At 57.0% G+C, this 15,723-nt stretch overlaps 1 protein-coding gene across 11 annotated transcripts in view; it reads right to left on the bottom strand.

Annotated features, from left to right (window-relative positions):
* Positions 1–14,356, bottom strand: part of RFX1 (regulatory factor X1) — a 32,776-nt gene extending 18,420 nt beyond the window's left edge. For 4 of the 11 annotated variants that reach the window (XM_043586782.1, XM_043586783.1, XM_043586781.1 and 1 more), the window contains exons 1-3: positions 14,211–14,356; positions 13,564–14,017; positions 5,854–6,209 (exon numbers count right to left, since the gene is read on the bottom strand). In XM_043586782.1, coding sequence (XP_043442717.1) covers positions 5,854–6,160 — 307 coding nt within the window. In that variant the 5' untranslated portion in view covers positions 6,161–6,209; positions 13,564–14,017; positions 14,211–14,356. Of the gene's footprint in view, positions 1–5,853; positions 6,210–6,435; positions 6,491–12,735; positions 12,738–13,563; positions 14,018–14,210 lie in introns of all 11 variants that reach the window. The other 7 variants (XM_043586787.1, XM_043586786.1, XM_043586785.1 and 4 more) reach the window with 5 other exon arrangements.
* Between the last annotated feature and the right edge of the window lie 1,367 nt (positions 14,357–15,723).

Below are 15,723 nucleotides of genomic sequence, written 5' to 3' on the forward strand. Positions count from 1 at the left end.
CTATGAAGTCAGGAGGGAGGCTGGTACCCGGAGATGCTATCGGGCAGGCGCAGGTCGAGTTTCATGCACATCTCGCTGAGTGATTAACAAGGGAGCTGAGAAGGGGAGGGGCACGGGGGGCAACTGTCCTTGAGGGATGCTGGCTGGGAGCCCCCCGCCCCAGTCAGGATACCATCCATCCTGCCCCCTCCCTGTGGCCTGGCTTGGTCCCAGCAGTTCCAGAAGTCAGGGTAGGGTGGTGGGGCGCATGTGTGCCTGCCTTCCTCCAAAGTGCTACCAGGAGCTAAGCTGCCAGTGCCACCTCCCCGGGGGGTCCCTGGCAGGACTGGAGGGTGGTGGGCAAGGAGGAGGGGTACCTATAGTGCTTCTAGTGCCCCAAGTGTTGCGCTACGGTCTTCCCGGGTAGCTGGAGACAGAAAGAACTTTTATCACCCCTGTTATTAGATAAGGCAAGCGACAGGGAAAGAGGAAGTGACCTGCTTAAGGTCACCCAGATGGGAAGTGGCAAGACAGGATGCTGGCCCAGAGCTGTGCCCACATAAACCTCACATTGTGCGTAGAATCCAGAGTCTCGGGTCATGCTTGGGCTGACACCCCAAGGGCCGTGGTAAACAGTGAGGGGGGGCGGTCAACGGGAATCCCAGAAGGACCAGAGCATTGGGAGCTGGGCCTTGGCTCTGTGGGGACACAGGCTTGGGAGAAGAGCCTGGCCAGGGCAGAAGGGCAGTGCCAGGGAGCAGCGAGAACCTCAGGGACCAAGTCTGGAGCAGAGCTCAGGAACGTGTTATGCATTGCGGGGAGGGGGAGTGGTGGCCAGATGTGGGAGGTGGTTGTTGGGGGAGGCCTCTCATTGGCCACACGTGGGACACACACTGGGACAACCTCAGGCCTGCTTGGCCAGCTGCCTCTGCAGCCAGTTCCAGGAGATACCAATCCCTAGATCCGGCTAGAGTCCTCCCTCATATCCACTTAGGCTTCCCTGAGCAGTGAGGGAGGCAGCCATCACTGAGATGGGCCCCTGGGAGAAACCTGAGAAAGCCCTGAGTCACGTGAGGGGCCTGGCACACCTGGCCGTCCGTGGGACACGGGGAGCCAGGCCCAGCCCAAGGAATGGCACCCAACCGAAGAGGCCTCTGACAGGTTTTGCCTAGTTCATGGTGGGCCACTGAGTGGAGGGCTGGCCCCAGCTACCTCCTAGGCCCGGGGCCTCCGATGAAAACGCCTTCAGTGGGACCTTCAGCGGGACCCTCAGCAGCTGGGAGGCCTGGGGACCTGCTGAGACCAGGGGATGGGGAAGCCCCAGGAAACAGTCTGGGATGGTCCTCAAGGCTGGGAGCCCCGGATCTGCCAGGCCAGGAGGGGGTGCCAGGCTGCACCATGAAGTAAGCAGGTGAGATTCCAGAGTCTAATATTTGGATGAGGGGCTTCGTGTGTGTGTGTGTGTGTGTGTGTGTGTGTGTGTGTGTGTGTGTGTGTTGGGGCCTCTGCATCTGTCTGTCTGCTTTCTCCATTCTGGGCATGTGCATGAGACCAGGGAGGGCCCTGCAGCCTCAAGTCTATAGTCAGGAAGTGGCAGCTGGTTTCCTGTCCCTCAATCTGATGAGCATGACTTCCTCCCCGGGCCCTGCAACTTCCCCATTGAGACCTACTCACATCTCCAGAAGACTGAGGGAAGCCCCAGAGGCTTGATGACAAGCTGTCGTCCTCACGGACGACAGACGGGGCAGTCTGGCTCTCTCCCTCCCGATCCTTTGATCCCGAAATGACTTCCGTCAGGCACTCTTGGAGCGGCCTGTGGGTCCTGGGTCCCTCGTCTGCCCTGACCTTGGCTTCCCCGTCTGTAAAGCTCTCTTTCGGACACAAGTCTTCCTGGACTCCCAAGGACTCCAAGTGTGAGCTAAGCAGGGAAGACAGGCTGGCCGCAGACCCTCCTTCAGCCCAGCCCTGTCTCCTGCAGGCCGGCTCAGTTTCACCTTCCTGCCGTGGCAGCCAGGGCCCGCAGTGCCCTCCTTCCACCTTGAGTTTCGGGCAAGAGGCTGGCAGCCTGTGAGGACAGGCACTTATGGATCTAGAGGGCTGGTCCTGAGCAGGGAAACAAGTTTCCTTCCCATCACCTCCAAAGACACCTTCGGGCAGAGCCCATAAAGTCTGGCGTGTGGTGTTGCTCTCAGTTGGGCTTCCAGCCTGGGCTCCAGGTTGGATCTGGCCCGCGCCCCCCCCCCCACCTCCTCCCTGCGTCCCCCTGGATCCCTGGTCAGCTCAGATTGCTCTGGCTCTGAAGGAGCCCCTGGCACCTTGCCGCAGCCTTGACTGGTGTCAGTTACCTCCCCTACCCCCGCCGCCGTGCCTGGGATGGGCTCACGTGATCCAGAGGCCACCCTTAGATGAAAAGAGACACTAACCCAGGAGAGGGTCATGGAGGAACCCTGGGAAATCACTGCGAGGGGAGGGGGGAGGGGCCAATGGAGCAGCAAGTGGAATGACAAGGTACAGCCAACCTCCTCTTCCTCAGAACAGACGAAGGAAGCATCACCCAGTAACCCTTTGGGGGACAGGCTCCCTGCCACCGGAACAGGGAGCAGCGGGGAACAAAAAGCCCCCAGCACCACCGTGAAAGACAGACCAAAGAAGGAATCCCTAGTGTCACCCCCGTGGCCCATTTACTGCAGCCCACCAGCATAGAGTGGCCCCACGGTATAACGGAGGACCAGGGGAGTGGGAGCAAAGGCCTGACCTCTAAGCACCAGGGGCTTGCTCCCTGGGCATGCATCAGGGAACACAGGAGAGGCTGGGGGCGGGGAGAGAGGAACATGCCAGGAGTTGGGGGTGCCCTAGGGCCTGGAGCCATGTGCCCTTTCCAAACCCTTGCCCTGAGGGCCCCGGACCCCCAAAGCAGCAAAAACCAGCACCCAGGAAGTCCAGGGCCAATCAGATGCCCTGTATGCTGAGCGAAGTCCTCCCGCAGTGACAGGCGAGGCCTCCCGCCTGCTCTCGGCTGCCCAGGGCTGACCGAACGGGAAGGCTGTGATGGGTCAGGCTGACACTCACGTGGGTGCTCACCAGTCATTCCACAAAGACCCAGTGGACAGAGCCCCGCCCTCAGGGATAAGGGGATGGGCGTCATCACTTCAGGTGACGATGAGTGTTAAGAAGAAAAATAAAGCAAAGTCAGGAGACGGAGCGAGCCGTGGAGGGTGGGAGGTGTGGGCGTCAGGGAGGTGGCATCTGAGCAGACACCAGAACAGAGAGGACAAGCCATGGGAAGGTTTGGGACGAGCAGCGCTCCAGGCAGAAGGCGCCGACAGCGCAAAGACCTGGAGGTCAGACTGAGCCTTGTGGGTTTTTAGAGCCGCAGGAAGGCCAGTAGGGCTGGAGCAGATGTGGGAGGGGGCAGGTGGGACCAGGTAGGGCTGGGAGGCTGGCAGATCTCCCAGCCAGAGTTGGAACGCTAGGCAATTGTCGGCAGGGGATGTAGGAAGGGCGGAGCTTTGAAAGCCCTTTCCTTGTGGGAGAGGCCACGGGGGGCCAGCTCTCCTCAGGTGAGAAAGCCAAGGTCAGGGTTTCTCAGAGAGGGTTCCCAGGGCCACCTGCCTCCGAATCATCTGGGTTGAACTGGGTTGTGATGCGATTAATCAATAGTTGCCATCAGGCTCCCTCTTGGGCGCTGTGGGGGTGGACGGTGGTGGGTGAGGGCAGGAGCTGGATCAGGGTTGGGGGGGGGCCATGGAGGTGGGAGAGATGGTGGGTGCTGGCAGCATTTAGGAGGTGGGGCCAAGAGGTCTTGCTCAGGGATGGGTAGGACGGGAATCCAGGCTGGCCTGGGCCCGGGTGTGGTATTTATTAGGACGAGGAAGTCTCAGGAGAGGGCGGACTGGATGAGGGGAAAACATCCAGAGTTCCATCTGGCCATGCTGGCTTGGGAGGCCTGCTCAACCCTGAATGGATGGGTCACAGGTGGCTGGGGTTCAAGGCCATGGCCCAGGGAGTGCTGTTAGCACCGAGGTGGGAGTGGAAGTGGACACACTGGACAAGGCCACCCTGAAGGGACGGGAGGAGGAAAACAGCAAAGGGGGCTGAGAAGGGAGGCAGGAAGTGGGCAGAGACCAGGGCAGAAGGGTGCTTCTGGGAGGAAGGGGACCAGTGTGTCAGGCGGCTCCCAGGGACCAAGGAAGCAGACCAGCAGACAGACAAGGTGGAGCTGTGGGCGACTCCCAACTGGGGCCCTGGGCGGGGGGTGGGGGGGAAAGGCACAGGCCAGCAGAGGAGAGAAAACGAGTTAAGGAAGGGAGGGGGAACCCTTCAAGGAATTTGAACTTAAAAGGAAGTGAAGCCGTGGGCAGCAGCTGGAGGGGTGCAGGAACTGGGGTTTCGGGTTAAAATGGGAGCTGTTTCACTTTTGCAGGCTGGTGGGAAAGATGTGCAAGAGAGGGACTGAGCCACGAGGCCCTGGAGGGGATGGCCTGGGATTTTCAGAGCTGGTGGGCACAGACCCACCCTGAGAGCTGTGAGGCCAGCTCAGGGGAGATGGGGTCCTTCTTGATAAGTGATGGCGCCTGTCCCCAGTCCCCAGTCCCCAGTGAGGTAGGCAGCAGGGTCAGGGATCAGGAGGGAGGAGTGAGATGAGATGATGGAGGTGAGGGTCGGCTTCTTGCAGAGTTGGGAGGTGGGGTATGCTGGTGAGAAAACCCAGCAGGATAACTGGGCAGTGCTGGGAACCTGCTGGAGATCTGCGACCTGGGGACCCTGGCCATGTCCATGGCTGGTGCTCTCAGCATGGCTCTCACATGACATCCCTCCAGGCCAGCCCCTGTGGTAAAGAGTCACCACTTTGAGCCCCTGCTTGCCCCCACCCCCACCCCTCTCTGGAGACTCCGACACTGCCAGGAGCCTAAAGGATGCTGCTCGGGGCTCCGGCTACATCCGCTCTGGTCCCCTGGGGCCATGTCAGTTGCCACATATCACTCTATATTGTCCTATCTTCCTAAACCCGGCCTTGACCTGCCCCTTCCACAGCCTCCCAGGATGGCTTTGCGATTCCCCCTCCTTCCCTTTCCATTCTGGAAGGATTGAGGGGCTTCAAGGCATTCTCCCCCTATCCTACCCCCACCCCACCCCTCGGTGCACACTGGAAACCACTGAAGATGCCCAGTCCTGGTCTGAGCTCTGCCTCCTCAGGGGCGTGACTCCCTGTCCTGACCCTCTGCTCCCAGTCCCTCCTGCTGGGCCCATCTCTAGGACGTGGGAAAGATGGTCCAGGCAAGAATCACGGACGCCACGACTCAAGCTTCCCGGCCACTTTCTCTACAGCCACAGGGGAGACTGCAGTGAGAAACAGGGGTCCTTGGCCACGCGATCAAGAAACTGCCCAACCAACAGCCTCCCTCGGCCCCTGGGTCCTGCCAGAAACAAAAAGGGTGCACCTCTGGGGAGGCCTCCCGGCTGACCTCCCCAAAGTGCCCCCACGAATGCCTCGCATGAAATGAGGGCAGGCCGTTCGCCCTCCGTCTCCAACAGACGTTTGCAAACTTTAAGTCCCCCGCCCAGTCCTTTCCTCAAGTGGCAGTTTACTTGGGGACAGAGACAGAAACAGCTCTAAGGGCTGCCCTGGTGGAAAGGAGTTCAGGCGTACAGAAGCCTCGTTGCTTGGCCTGACCCCTCCTTCCCCAGAAATGCCCCCCACCATGTCCCCCCCCCGGGGACCCCAGCAAGTTTGAAAGCTGCCGTGCTGTTGACAGGCACAGTGACAGAGGGAGGGCGTCCCTTTGCCCCCCTCCATCCAGGACGCAGGGCTCCCCAAAGTCCTGTCCGAGTCGTTCTCAGAGCACCCCCGGCTCCGAGGACATGTCCACTTACCAGAGACGGTGACCACGATGTACTGCTGGGACGCCGGGGTCGGGGTGGGGGCGCCAGCCGGCTGCGAGGGCGTGGGGGTGGCCGGGAGCTCCGTCACATACTGCTTCTGGCTGCCTGGTGGCTGTGCCTGGGGCTGGGGGCTCTGCAACTCAGTGACATATTGGGGCTGGGGGGTAGCCGCGGCGGCAGGCGGCTGGGGGGGCTGGGGCGCCGCTGCTGGCGGCGGTGGTGGCTGGGGCTGGGCCTGTGGTGGCTGGGATGGTTGTGGGGCTGCCTGGAGCTCAGTAACGTACGCTGGTGTTGCCATGCCAACAGTGGGGGAAATGATAATAAATAAGGCTTTTTTTTTTTTCTTCCTTGGGAAGAAGGGGAGGGGGGGGAACAAAAAAAAAAAAAAAGAAGGAAAAACAAGAATTAATCTACAGGCGGAGGAAACCAGGGGCAGCTCCTGGCTCCCTAGAGACACGGTTAGGTTCATCGCTAACTTAATTAAATCCTGAGGCTGGTGGCCAGAGACAACCAACCCACCACTGCAGGGGAACTGGTTATGGACTGGGGCTGGCCCACGCTTCTTCCACTCACCCCTGTCCAGGGCTTCTGCCTTCTTCCTTCCCAGCCTCGGCTGCCTGGGGGACCCCTGTGTCAAAGGAGGGTGAGGGAGGGTGGGGTCTTGGGCCCTCACCCAGAGACAAATAGTACACTTCTCCCGAGGGCTCCTGCAGACTGGGCAATGTGCTGAGTGCTTTCTCTCCATTATTTCATTTTAAACTTTGCAACAACCATGCCTGGGTTTGGGTTTGCTCCTGCCAGATGAGGAGCTGAGGTTCAGAGAGGTTAAGGAGCTTGCCCCAGGCCACACAGCAGGCTGAGGCTGAGTCCTGGGCACTCTGAGCACCTGAGTAGCTGGCTAATTGTTGGAAGGTAAGGTCGTGGGGAAAGCTGTCTCGCAGCCAGCCTGCCCCAGTTCCCTACATGCCTGCTATTTGGGCTTGGATTCTTGGCTGGGTATCATTCCCAGTGGGGTGCCAGACAAGGGAAGAGTGTTTTTGAGTCCAAAAAGCTCTTAGAGCAGCTTGTGGCCACAGAGGCTTTCAGGCCCTTGAATGGACCGTAATGGGTTACCATAGCAGATGTGAGCTCATCACAGGAAGAGTGCCCTTCCGAGTCTAGGGGCACCGGGCTGGGAGCAGGCCCCGGCCACAGGGCAGGCTCAGCAGTCACAGCTGACCTCAGAATGGGGCCGGCCCAACCAGGCAGAGGCAGCTTTTCTGGCTGCTGAGGGGTCGTGGGTCCCGCTCCCAGGTACTGGGCTAGGCACCCGCCCCTCCTGATGAGCCTAGTCCCTTCTAGCTGACTGCGCCCCTCCCAGTGCTAAGCCCCACCCCCGCAAGCCCCACCTCCCTCTCACCAAGCCCAGAAGATGGGCAAACGGTCCCCCCCCCCCCCCCCGCCGCCCCCGCCGCCGCCGCCGCCCACACTAACGGGTGCCATCCCCAGCCCCTGAATATCTGAGGACAGCGGAACAAACACTGGGGTGGTTAACAGAAGCTCCAGCCCCCGTATCTTCGCGGCCCCTGCCAGCCCAGGATAGTATTTGAGTTTGACAGCCCTGCCCGAGGTCGCCTGTGACACCCGTGGGCACTCCAGGCCCCGATGGCCGCTGAACCAGAGGCTCTCTTGCGCTAACCCTTGAGCACCTGTGTGCTCAACAGGCAGCCCTCCAGCCACTGGTGACGAGGAGTGGGATTCGCAAGGGGAAGGACGTAGGGGGTGGGGGTAGGGGGGTGGGGACAACTCTTGGTTGACCGGAAGCCCCAGGAGCCCTGGCTGCGATCACCTCTGCACAGCAGCCCCATGACGGAGGAGCCACCATGGCCATTTTACAGATGAGCAAAACCACGCCAAGGGTGCCCAGCAACTGGTAAGAAGAGGATTTGAACCCGGGTCTCTCTGAGCTCCAGATGCGTGCTCTTAACTGCTAGCCCCACCCCGGGAGCCAGGCGCAGGGCTCACTTACTTCTCTCAATCAGTACATAGCGTGTTCCCTGTTTTCCAGATGGGGATACCTGAGCCCCATGCACAGAGATTAAACACCTGCCACGCGCAAGAAGATGTCATCATCCTGCAGCCCCTGCCCTCCCAAAGTCTTCGTGCCAGCATCAGAGGGGCTGCCTTATGGGGGCTCCTCACACCATCAGGTCCAAACTCCGGCCGAGCTCAGGGGCTCGAGTCACGGCTGCTGATCAGTGTCCGTCTGTTTGGGGTCAGAGCCGCCTCGACACGAACCCTGACTGGTCTCTTAATTCATGAACACGTTACTGACCTTCCGCTGGGCCTCAGTTTCCCCATCTGTACCTGGGGATGAGGAGGACACCGATGCATAGGGCTGGTGTAAAGGTCCGACAAGACAAGCCCAGCACCCAGTAAGCCCTGAGAGGTGGAAACCACTATTCTCCTTCTCATTGAACAAGTATCTGTGCCACGTAGAGATGGAGGGGGAAGGGGAAAGAGGTCTTAGAAAGAGGTGCCCAGGGGGACTCCAACCCTGGTGTTTGTTCATCAGCATCACCTACGGAGCTAGTTAAATGCAGGCTCCTGGGCCCCACTGCCCAGAGTCTGGGATGGCCCCAGAGTCTGCTGTTTGAGCTAACTCTCCACCAGATGATTCGAGGCAGGTGGCCCTGAGGGACGTCTGTGAGAAACCCTGGCCTGGGCTTTTCTGAGCCCCAGCACGGCTTGCTCCTGGGGTACCTCCCACAAGGAAGGGAGCTCCACACTTGCAGGTGCTTTCTCCTCCTTGAGGTGCAAAGCCCGAAGGCCTCATTCCTTCCACTGAGGGGCAGGGGAAGGAAGGGACAATGAAGGCTGAACAGCGAAATTGAAAAGGAGGAGGGGAGGGGCGCCTGGGTGGCTCAGCCTGTTAAGTGTCTGACTTCGGCTCAGGTCACGATCTCACTGTTTGTGAGTTGGAGCCCCGCATCAGGTTCTGTGCTGACAGCTTAGAGCCTAGAGCCTGCTTCAGATTCTGTGTCTCCCGCTCTCTGCCCCTGCCCCACTCGGAGTCTGTCTCTCTCTCTCTCTCTCTCTCTCTCTCTCTGTCTCTCTTAAAAATCAATAAACATTTTTTTTTTTTTAAGAGAAGGGGAGATTAGTGAAACAGTTAAACCAACTTCTCTATTGGCAACTGTCATTGCCATCAGTCTCCAGGAAGGGCCATACAGGATCCCACGTTTCCCACAATTGTGTGACCAGGAAGCCCTTTTCTTTCCATTCGTGGATGAGTAGGTTAAGCACTGTTCTGCAAGGTGCTCCCTAGAGAGAAATAAGTCACGAATATTTATACGGCATGGGACCCCTTTCTTTACAGAGCAGGGCACACAGAACAAGGGAATCACTCAGCAAACCTGTTCCTTGGCAATGAAACTGCCAAGAAAGTCACCAATGGCTGTATCTATCTTTCAAAGTCAGTATCTGTTTTTGGAGAATGTTTGCATCAATCATTGAATCAGTCAATCTCTGGGCAGGCAGCCTCTATTGCAACTACTCAACTCTGCCCTTGCAGTGAAAGCAGCCATAGATAATATGTAAACAAATGAACGCAGCTATGTGCTAATAAAACTTTATTTATAGACACTGAAATTTGAATTTCATATCCTATCACGCCAGGACATTTTATTCATGCCACACAATATTCTCCTTTTTGATTCCCCCCCCCCCCCAATCTCTGAAAAGTGTAAAAATCATTCTTTGTTCACAGGCCACACAAAACCAGGTGGCAAAGTTTGCCGACCTCTGTTCTGGATGCCAGATTCTACAACCAGATGGTTTATATCTTGGACAAGGCCCTCCGAAGGAAATGGAAAGAAAGCTCACTTTCCTCATCCGTAGAATGGCTCCAATGGGGAACTTGCAGGGGAACAGGGAATTTAAATATCATGATGTGCGTTTCCTTGATCCTCTATAGCCAGTTAGTTTTTAAGACTTCTCTGTAATTCCTCCAAAACAGATCCTAAGGCTGGACACTTCTCTCCACTTTCATCAGCCAATCCCAGTTGTCAGACCCTCACAACACTCTCATTACTGGCTTCTAGCTCCGGTCTCGCCTCTATAGTCTTTAAGATCCTTTGAAAACACAAATCCTATCTTGTCACTCTTGTATTCCAAGGCTCCTATCACGGAAATTAAATAAAATCCAGAGCCCTTCCCAAGACTTCTGAGGCCTTGAGGCATCTAGCCCCTCAAGTCTCTCCTGCTCACTTTGAATGTTCTAGTCAAACTGGCTCTTGCTCCGAGAATGTTCCATGCCTCCTCCTGCCTCAGGACCTTTGCACCAACTCTTCCACCTGACTGACATCCTCTCCTCACCTCTACTCCCATTCTCCACTGCTGGCTGCCTCATATCGTTCAGATCTCAGCTTGTATGTCACCTTCTTGGGTCTCAAGTGTGCCTCCCACCCCAAGTACTCTGAAGCACAGACTCCTGTTTGATTTTCTTCCTGGACCTCTATTTCCTTCTTTTCTTTTCTTTTTTTAACCATTTATTTTATTTTTGAGAGAGAGAAAGAGAGAGAGAGCAGGGGAAGGGCAGAAAGAGGGAGACAGAGGATACGAAGCAGACTCTGCTCTGTGAGCACAGAGCCCAATGCGGGGGCCCGAACTCACGAACCGTGAGATCATGACCTGAGCCAAAGTTAAGAGTCAGCAGCTTAGCCGGCTGAGCCACCCAGGCGCCCCCCCATTTTCTTATCCATAGTTCGTCTTCCTTCCATGACCGGAAACGCAAGCTCTCCCAGGGCCGAGACCTGGCCCGCCTTGCCCATCACTGACCTCCGGGTCCAGAACACTGACGGGCACGTAGTAGGGACTCAACTTTTACTGTCAAATGAGTGTCCACATGCCAGGAACACACTGTTAATGGGTGTCAAAGGTCACTGTGAATCTACCAATGGACGAGACCTTGTGAAAGAGTTACTGCCTCCTGCCTCTGCCTGCCAGCAGCAGGCTTGTGCAGCAGGGCTGGGCAATGCCCCCTGGTCCAGAACGGGCTGCCCAGCCCAAGAAGAGCATGCAGTGTGCCGTTGCTATCTGCAGACTGCATCCCTGGGGAAGTCTGCCTGGCCCATCCCCGAGATGTTGAGACGTGTATGGGGAGGGGAGGGCAAGGACTTCAGCTCCAGGGACACCATTCCCACGACACCCACATCTCTGGCTCACCCAGCTGCCTCCTGGAAGCCTTGGGGCTGAGTCTGGGCCCAGGCCCAGGAGAATTTTTTCTGTTTGGCTGCTCTCCTGAAGCGGGAGAAGGACTATTCAGGAGCGAGGGGAATAACACTTTCCCACTAGAAACTAGAGTCCTGGTATCCAGCTTCCCGGGATCTCTGTCATCTGCCCACACAGCCCAACAAGTGAGTCAACCTTTAAAGCCACTAGGCTCTCACCCAATTCAAAATGATAAAAATAAATACAAGCGGTGTAATTCGGAGGGCTGAGCAGGAGAGGACAATCATGATAATAAGGGTAGCCACTAACACAGTTTGAGCAATTACTATGTATTTGATGTTCAACATGGATTCTTTTATCGGGTCCATAACACAGGAATATGAGATTAAAAGTATTACCAATGGTCACTGTCCCTCGCTTGGACAAAAGGAAACTGAGGTTAGAGAAGCACAGTAACTCATCGAAGGGCACACAGCGACAGTTGATTGCGAGAAAGCAGCTGATTGCTTCCACAAGCAAACTAAACCAGTGCCCTCGACCCTAGTCACAAGACCCCTCTGTGTAAAAAGACCCCTTCAAATGTAAAAGTTATGGGGGGGGGGCAGTTAACAAGCCTAGATAACTGCTAACATCGCCTTCTGCTCAAAGTTTGCCTTTCCAACAGGTGGTGATGACCTTTCTGGCGACTTGGTATTTCCAGTCTGGCTCGGAAAATTAATCTCTGCCTTTCTGAACTTTCAAGGGGTCCTGTCACCTCTCAAAGAGGAACGGGTCTAGAAAAAGTCCCGGAGAAGTGAGACCCCCCCCACCCCTCCCCCCTTGTCTCAAATTCTTGACGGAAAGCCTGAGACGATCCTTTTCCTCGAAGTTGATTGACTTTAAAAGAAAAGGACTTGGGGCGCCTGGGTGGCGCAGTCGGTTAAGCGTCCGACTTCAGCCAGGTCACGATCTCGCGGTCCGTGAGTTCGAGACCCGCGTCGGGCTCTGGGCTGATGGCTCAGAGCCTGGAGCCTGTTTCCGATTCTGTGTCTCCCTCTCTCTCTGCCCCTCCCCCGTTCATGCTCTGTCTCTCTCTGTCCCAAAAATAAATAAACGTTGAAAAAAAAATTTTAAAAAGAAAAGGGCTACAGTTTGCACACCGCCACTCAGCTCTGCTGATGCCGAGCTCCAAAGCAAGACAGAGAACAAGCAACGTGGACTTGGCCCAGCTGGCTATCTGAAAAAAATAAGTCCTTCCCCAAGCAGGTAGATCCTGTTGCCCGCCAAAGCAGTCGCTCAGATTCTCCTGTAACAAACATGGAACACTTCCCCTTTCCTCTAATCTTGATGTGCCGCTCCTGCCCACGTGGCTCTGGAGGCTGGTACCTCCTCAGTGACATGTGACCCAGCTGACACCAACTTGATTGACACAAAAACATGTGTCTGGCCAAGAGAAGCAGCTTAAGAAATCTAAGAAACTTCTCCAGGCGCCATTTGCTTCCCATTCCCAGAAAGGCAGACCTTGATGGGCAAGAAGGTTGGAAATCGTCCCATCTCCAGAAACAAGTCCTCTGGCCAGGGACGATACGAGGTCTAAGACAGCAGTGCACAGAGAAGCAATCAAGTTTCTGTTCGACGACCTCACTCACCCCAGATCACTCCTCCCCTGCCATGGGCTTCGACTTCTGCAAACCAAATCCTTCCGGCTGAAGCCATATTCCTCGCCCACAGTTTCGCCACGAAACTTTGTTTTCCTTTGCTTTCTCTCCGAGAATAAGGGAGATTTAGGAACAGACGGCAGTGTGGAAATCAAGATTAGCTAACAGTTCTATCAAACCATATTCAAAAATAGCACATAGCAGTAAAAGTTCAAAGATGAGGCCTAGAGAAATTCCTGAAAGGAGTCAGAAATCCCTGAAATGTAGAAAAGGGACGATGGCAATGATTCTCCCCACTTTACAGAATGGAAAACTGAGGCCTCAGATGTGGCAGACACGGAGTACTGGGAATGACTGGGGTGGGGTGGGTTCTAAAGCGACGCAGCACAGGTGGCTTTCCAACCCTTTGGGAGGCTGTAAGGCCCTGGCGGCAACTGCCCCACCCGGTTCCCCCGCCACCGGCACCCGCCGGCCCCGCCCACACCTTACGACCTGGCCCCGCCCATTCACCTCCGCCCCGCCTCGCCCCTCCCTCGCTCCCATTGGCCCAGCCTCCCCAGGCCCGCCTCTCCGCGCCTCCCAACATATAAAAGCCCCCCGCCCCGTCCAACCGACCTCCACTCGCCGCCGGCCTGCTAGCGCCCGCCCCTCGCGGGGGCTGGGCCCCGGACCCCAGGGGCGGGTGGTGTCGCCCCAGCCGGGCCCCGGCCCCCTCCCCCACGGCCCCGACAGTCGCCGCCGCCATTTTGACCGCCCGCCCCTTCCCCCCGGACTATGATTACAGCGACACCCGCCGCCCGGGCCCCGCCGCCCTCCCTGGCCGGGCCCGCCACCCCAGGGCCGCCCGGGTTACCTCGGCTTCTTCCTACTTCTGTCCGCAGAAGGGCTTTCCAGAGGTCTCGGAGGCGATGTTGGGAGGGGGACGGAACGTGCCGGGGTCCCCGGGCCGGGCAGGGGGGGGTGGGGGTGGGGGTCGGCCGGGCGGTTGTTGTTGTTGACTCGCGTTGCCGGGTTGCTTGGTCGCCACGACTACCGTGGCTATGGCGCCTCCGTTTCCCTCACCGGGGCAACTGTTGCTACCCACCCTACACACGTCATGAGCGGGGGCGGAGTCCCGGGTGATTGGCGGCGCCAGGAGAAGTGATTGGATGGCGCTAGGTGCTGCTGCTAAGCTATTGGTCCTAAGTCACGCTTTTCAACACCCTCTCGACTTCTCGGCGCTCTGATTCATCGGTGTGAATGTCCATCAAAGGAAATTGAACCCTCAAAGGCAGAAGAACCCGTCACTCCCGCAAGGAAGCAGCGGCCTAAGAATAAAGGGGTGGGGTCTGTGAGGTTGGGATTGGCTTGCGGCTGTAAAACCTGCCTTATGGTTCAGCTAAAGGGATGTCAATCCATTCCAAAGGTTTGCCGCGCTCTCCAGCTGGGAACCGTGCGCATGCGCAGCACGCAAAGCCAGCTGGGAGTGGTAGTCCGCTCAGCGTACTTTAAAAGCCTTACCAACTATAAAAGGCGAGAAAGGAAAGCTCTCTTCCTTCAGACTTCTTCCTGCCCCGGTGGGTCTGTTCCTCGCCTCGCGCGCTTACGTCACGGGAGGAATGCAGTGACGCGCGCGGCTCGTCTGTGACGTCAGCGGCGGAGCTGGGCTAGGGATTCAGTGACGTCACTGGGCGCTCTTCCCCTCCCCCCTATTGCCCTACGTTGGTAAGATGGTCGTGGGATGTGAAGGCTGGGTTCGATCCCGGGTCCCATCCCTCGAGCAAACTTCCTCCGCCACCTCCGCCTAGACCCGGCCTCCGCGAGGGCTCCCGCCTCCCCCTCCTATCGGGCCGGAAAAGGTCACCGCTGCCGGGACAACCGCGGCTATCTCCGCCCCGCAGGCGGTGCGGACAGCCCTGGGAAAGGTCTCCTGCAAGCGGAGGACTTAATTAGAGGCTTCTAGCGCGGGCGATAAGCAAAGGTCGGCGCCCAGCACCCCCAGGGCAGTGCGGGCTGCTCACCAAGGCTCCACACCGCACCCCGACGCTCTTCCCCCTCCGTCGCGCCGCCCCCTCACCGTCCTCCTTGCCTCAGTTTCTCCAGGAGAGAAGAGACAGAAGCGGGTCGAGACTAGGTTGAGGGCGCAAAAACTCAATCATCAAGATAAATGACATTCTATCCAATATTTTTTAAGTATCAAAATTAATGGGGAAAAAATAAATCCATGATGACCAAACTACCAAAATTTCAAATAAAGATAGGATCCTGCCAGGAGTGGGATCAAGATGAAGTGAGTCACGTGAGTGCTGGATCGGATCTTGTCTTTTACTTTTTCAAAAACATATTTTAATCCTCAAAATTTTTTGCATTAATTTTGATTTCTCAAAATAGTAATTATCTTGATAAATGAGTTTTTTGCCCACCCCCCCCCACCCCCGCCCGCCCCGCGACCCGCTTCAGTTTTGCCCCGTGGTCTCCACCAGAGACAGGAAAATGAACGAAAAAGCTCAGAGCCCACGGTTCTACTTGTAGTCCTGCTGTGTGACAGCGTGACGAAGCGGCTCCGTCTCTGAGCTGCCGTTTCCTGGTTCAACCAACTTCACCCCTCTTGTGTGCAAGGCCCGGGCTGTAAAAGTAAAGAAAGCAGACAAAACCTCAGGCTTTGCATTTTATGAAGAGAGACACCATTACTAGTGAAATGACTACATAAGATAGGTTTTTAAGGGGCTGTACGAGTGACATGGGGGGGGGGGGGGGGAGAGGAGTGACAGGATGCAGTGGCCTGTGTCACTTGAGGGAGGGGTCCTGCAGTCCTGAGTTGTGAAAAGAAGCAAACTCCATAAAACCCAGGTGGAGGGAACGGCGGGGAGGAGGGGAGGCGGGAGATAAACATCAGGCTGGGGCAGAATGAGCAAAGAGGAAAGCGTCAGGAGGTGAGGTCAGATAAGCAAAGGCAGCCAGGTGATTCCCCAGAAACCCTCCACCTCCCAACAGCCCCGCAAAGTGGAACATCCACTCCCCCCCCCCCCCGCCC

This window comes from Prionailurus bengalensis, chromosome A2 (genome assembly GCF_016509475.1).
Source record: "Prionailurus bengalensis isolate Pbe53 chromosome A2, Fcat_Pben_1.1_paternal_pri, whole genome shotgun sequence".
NCBI lineage: Eukaryota > Metazoa > Chordata > Mammalia > Carnivora > Felidae > Prionailurus > Prionailurus bengalensis.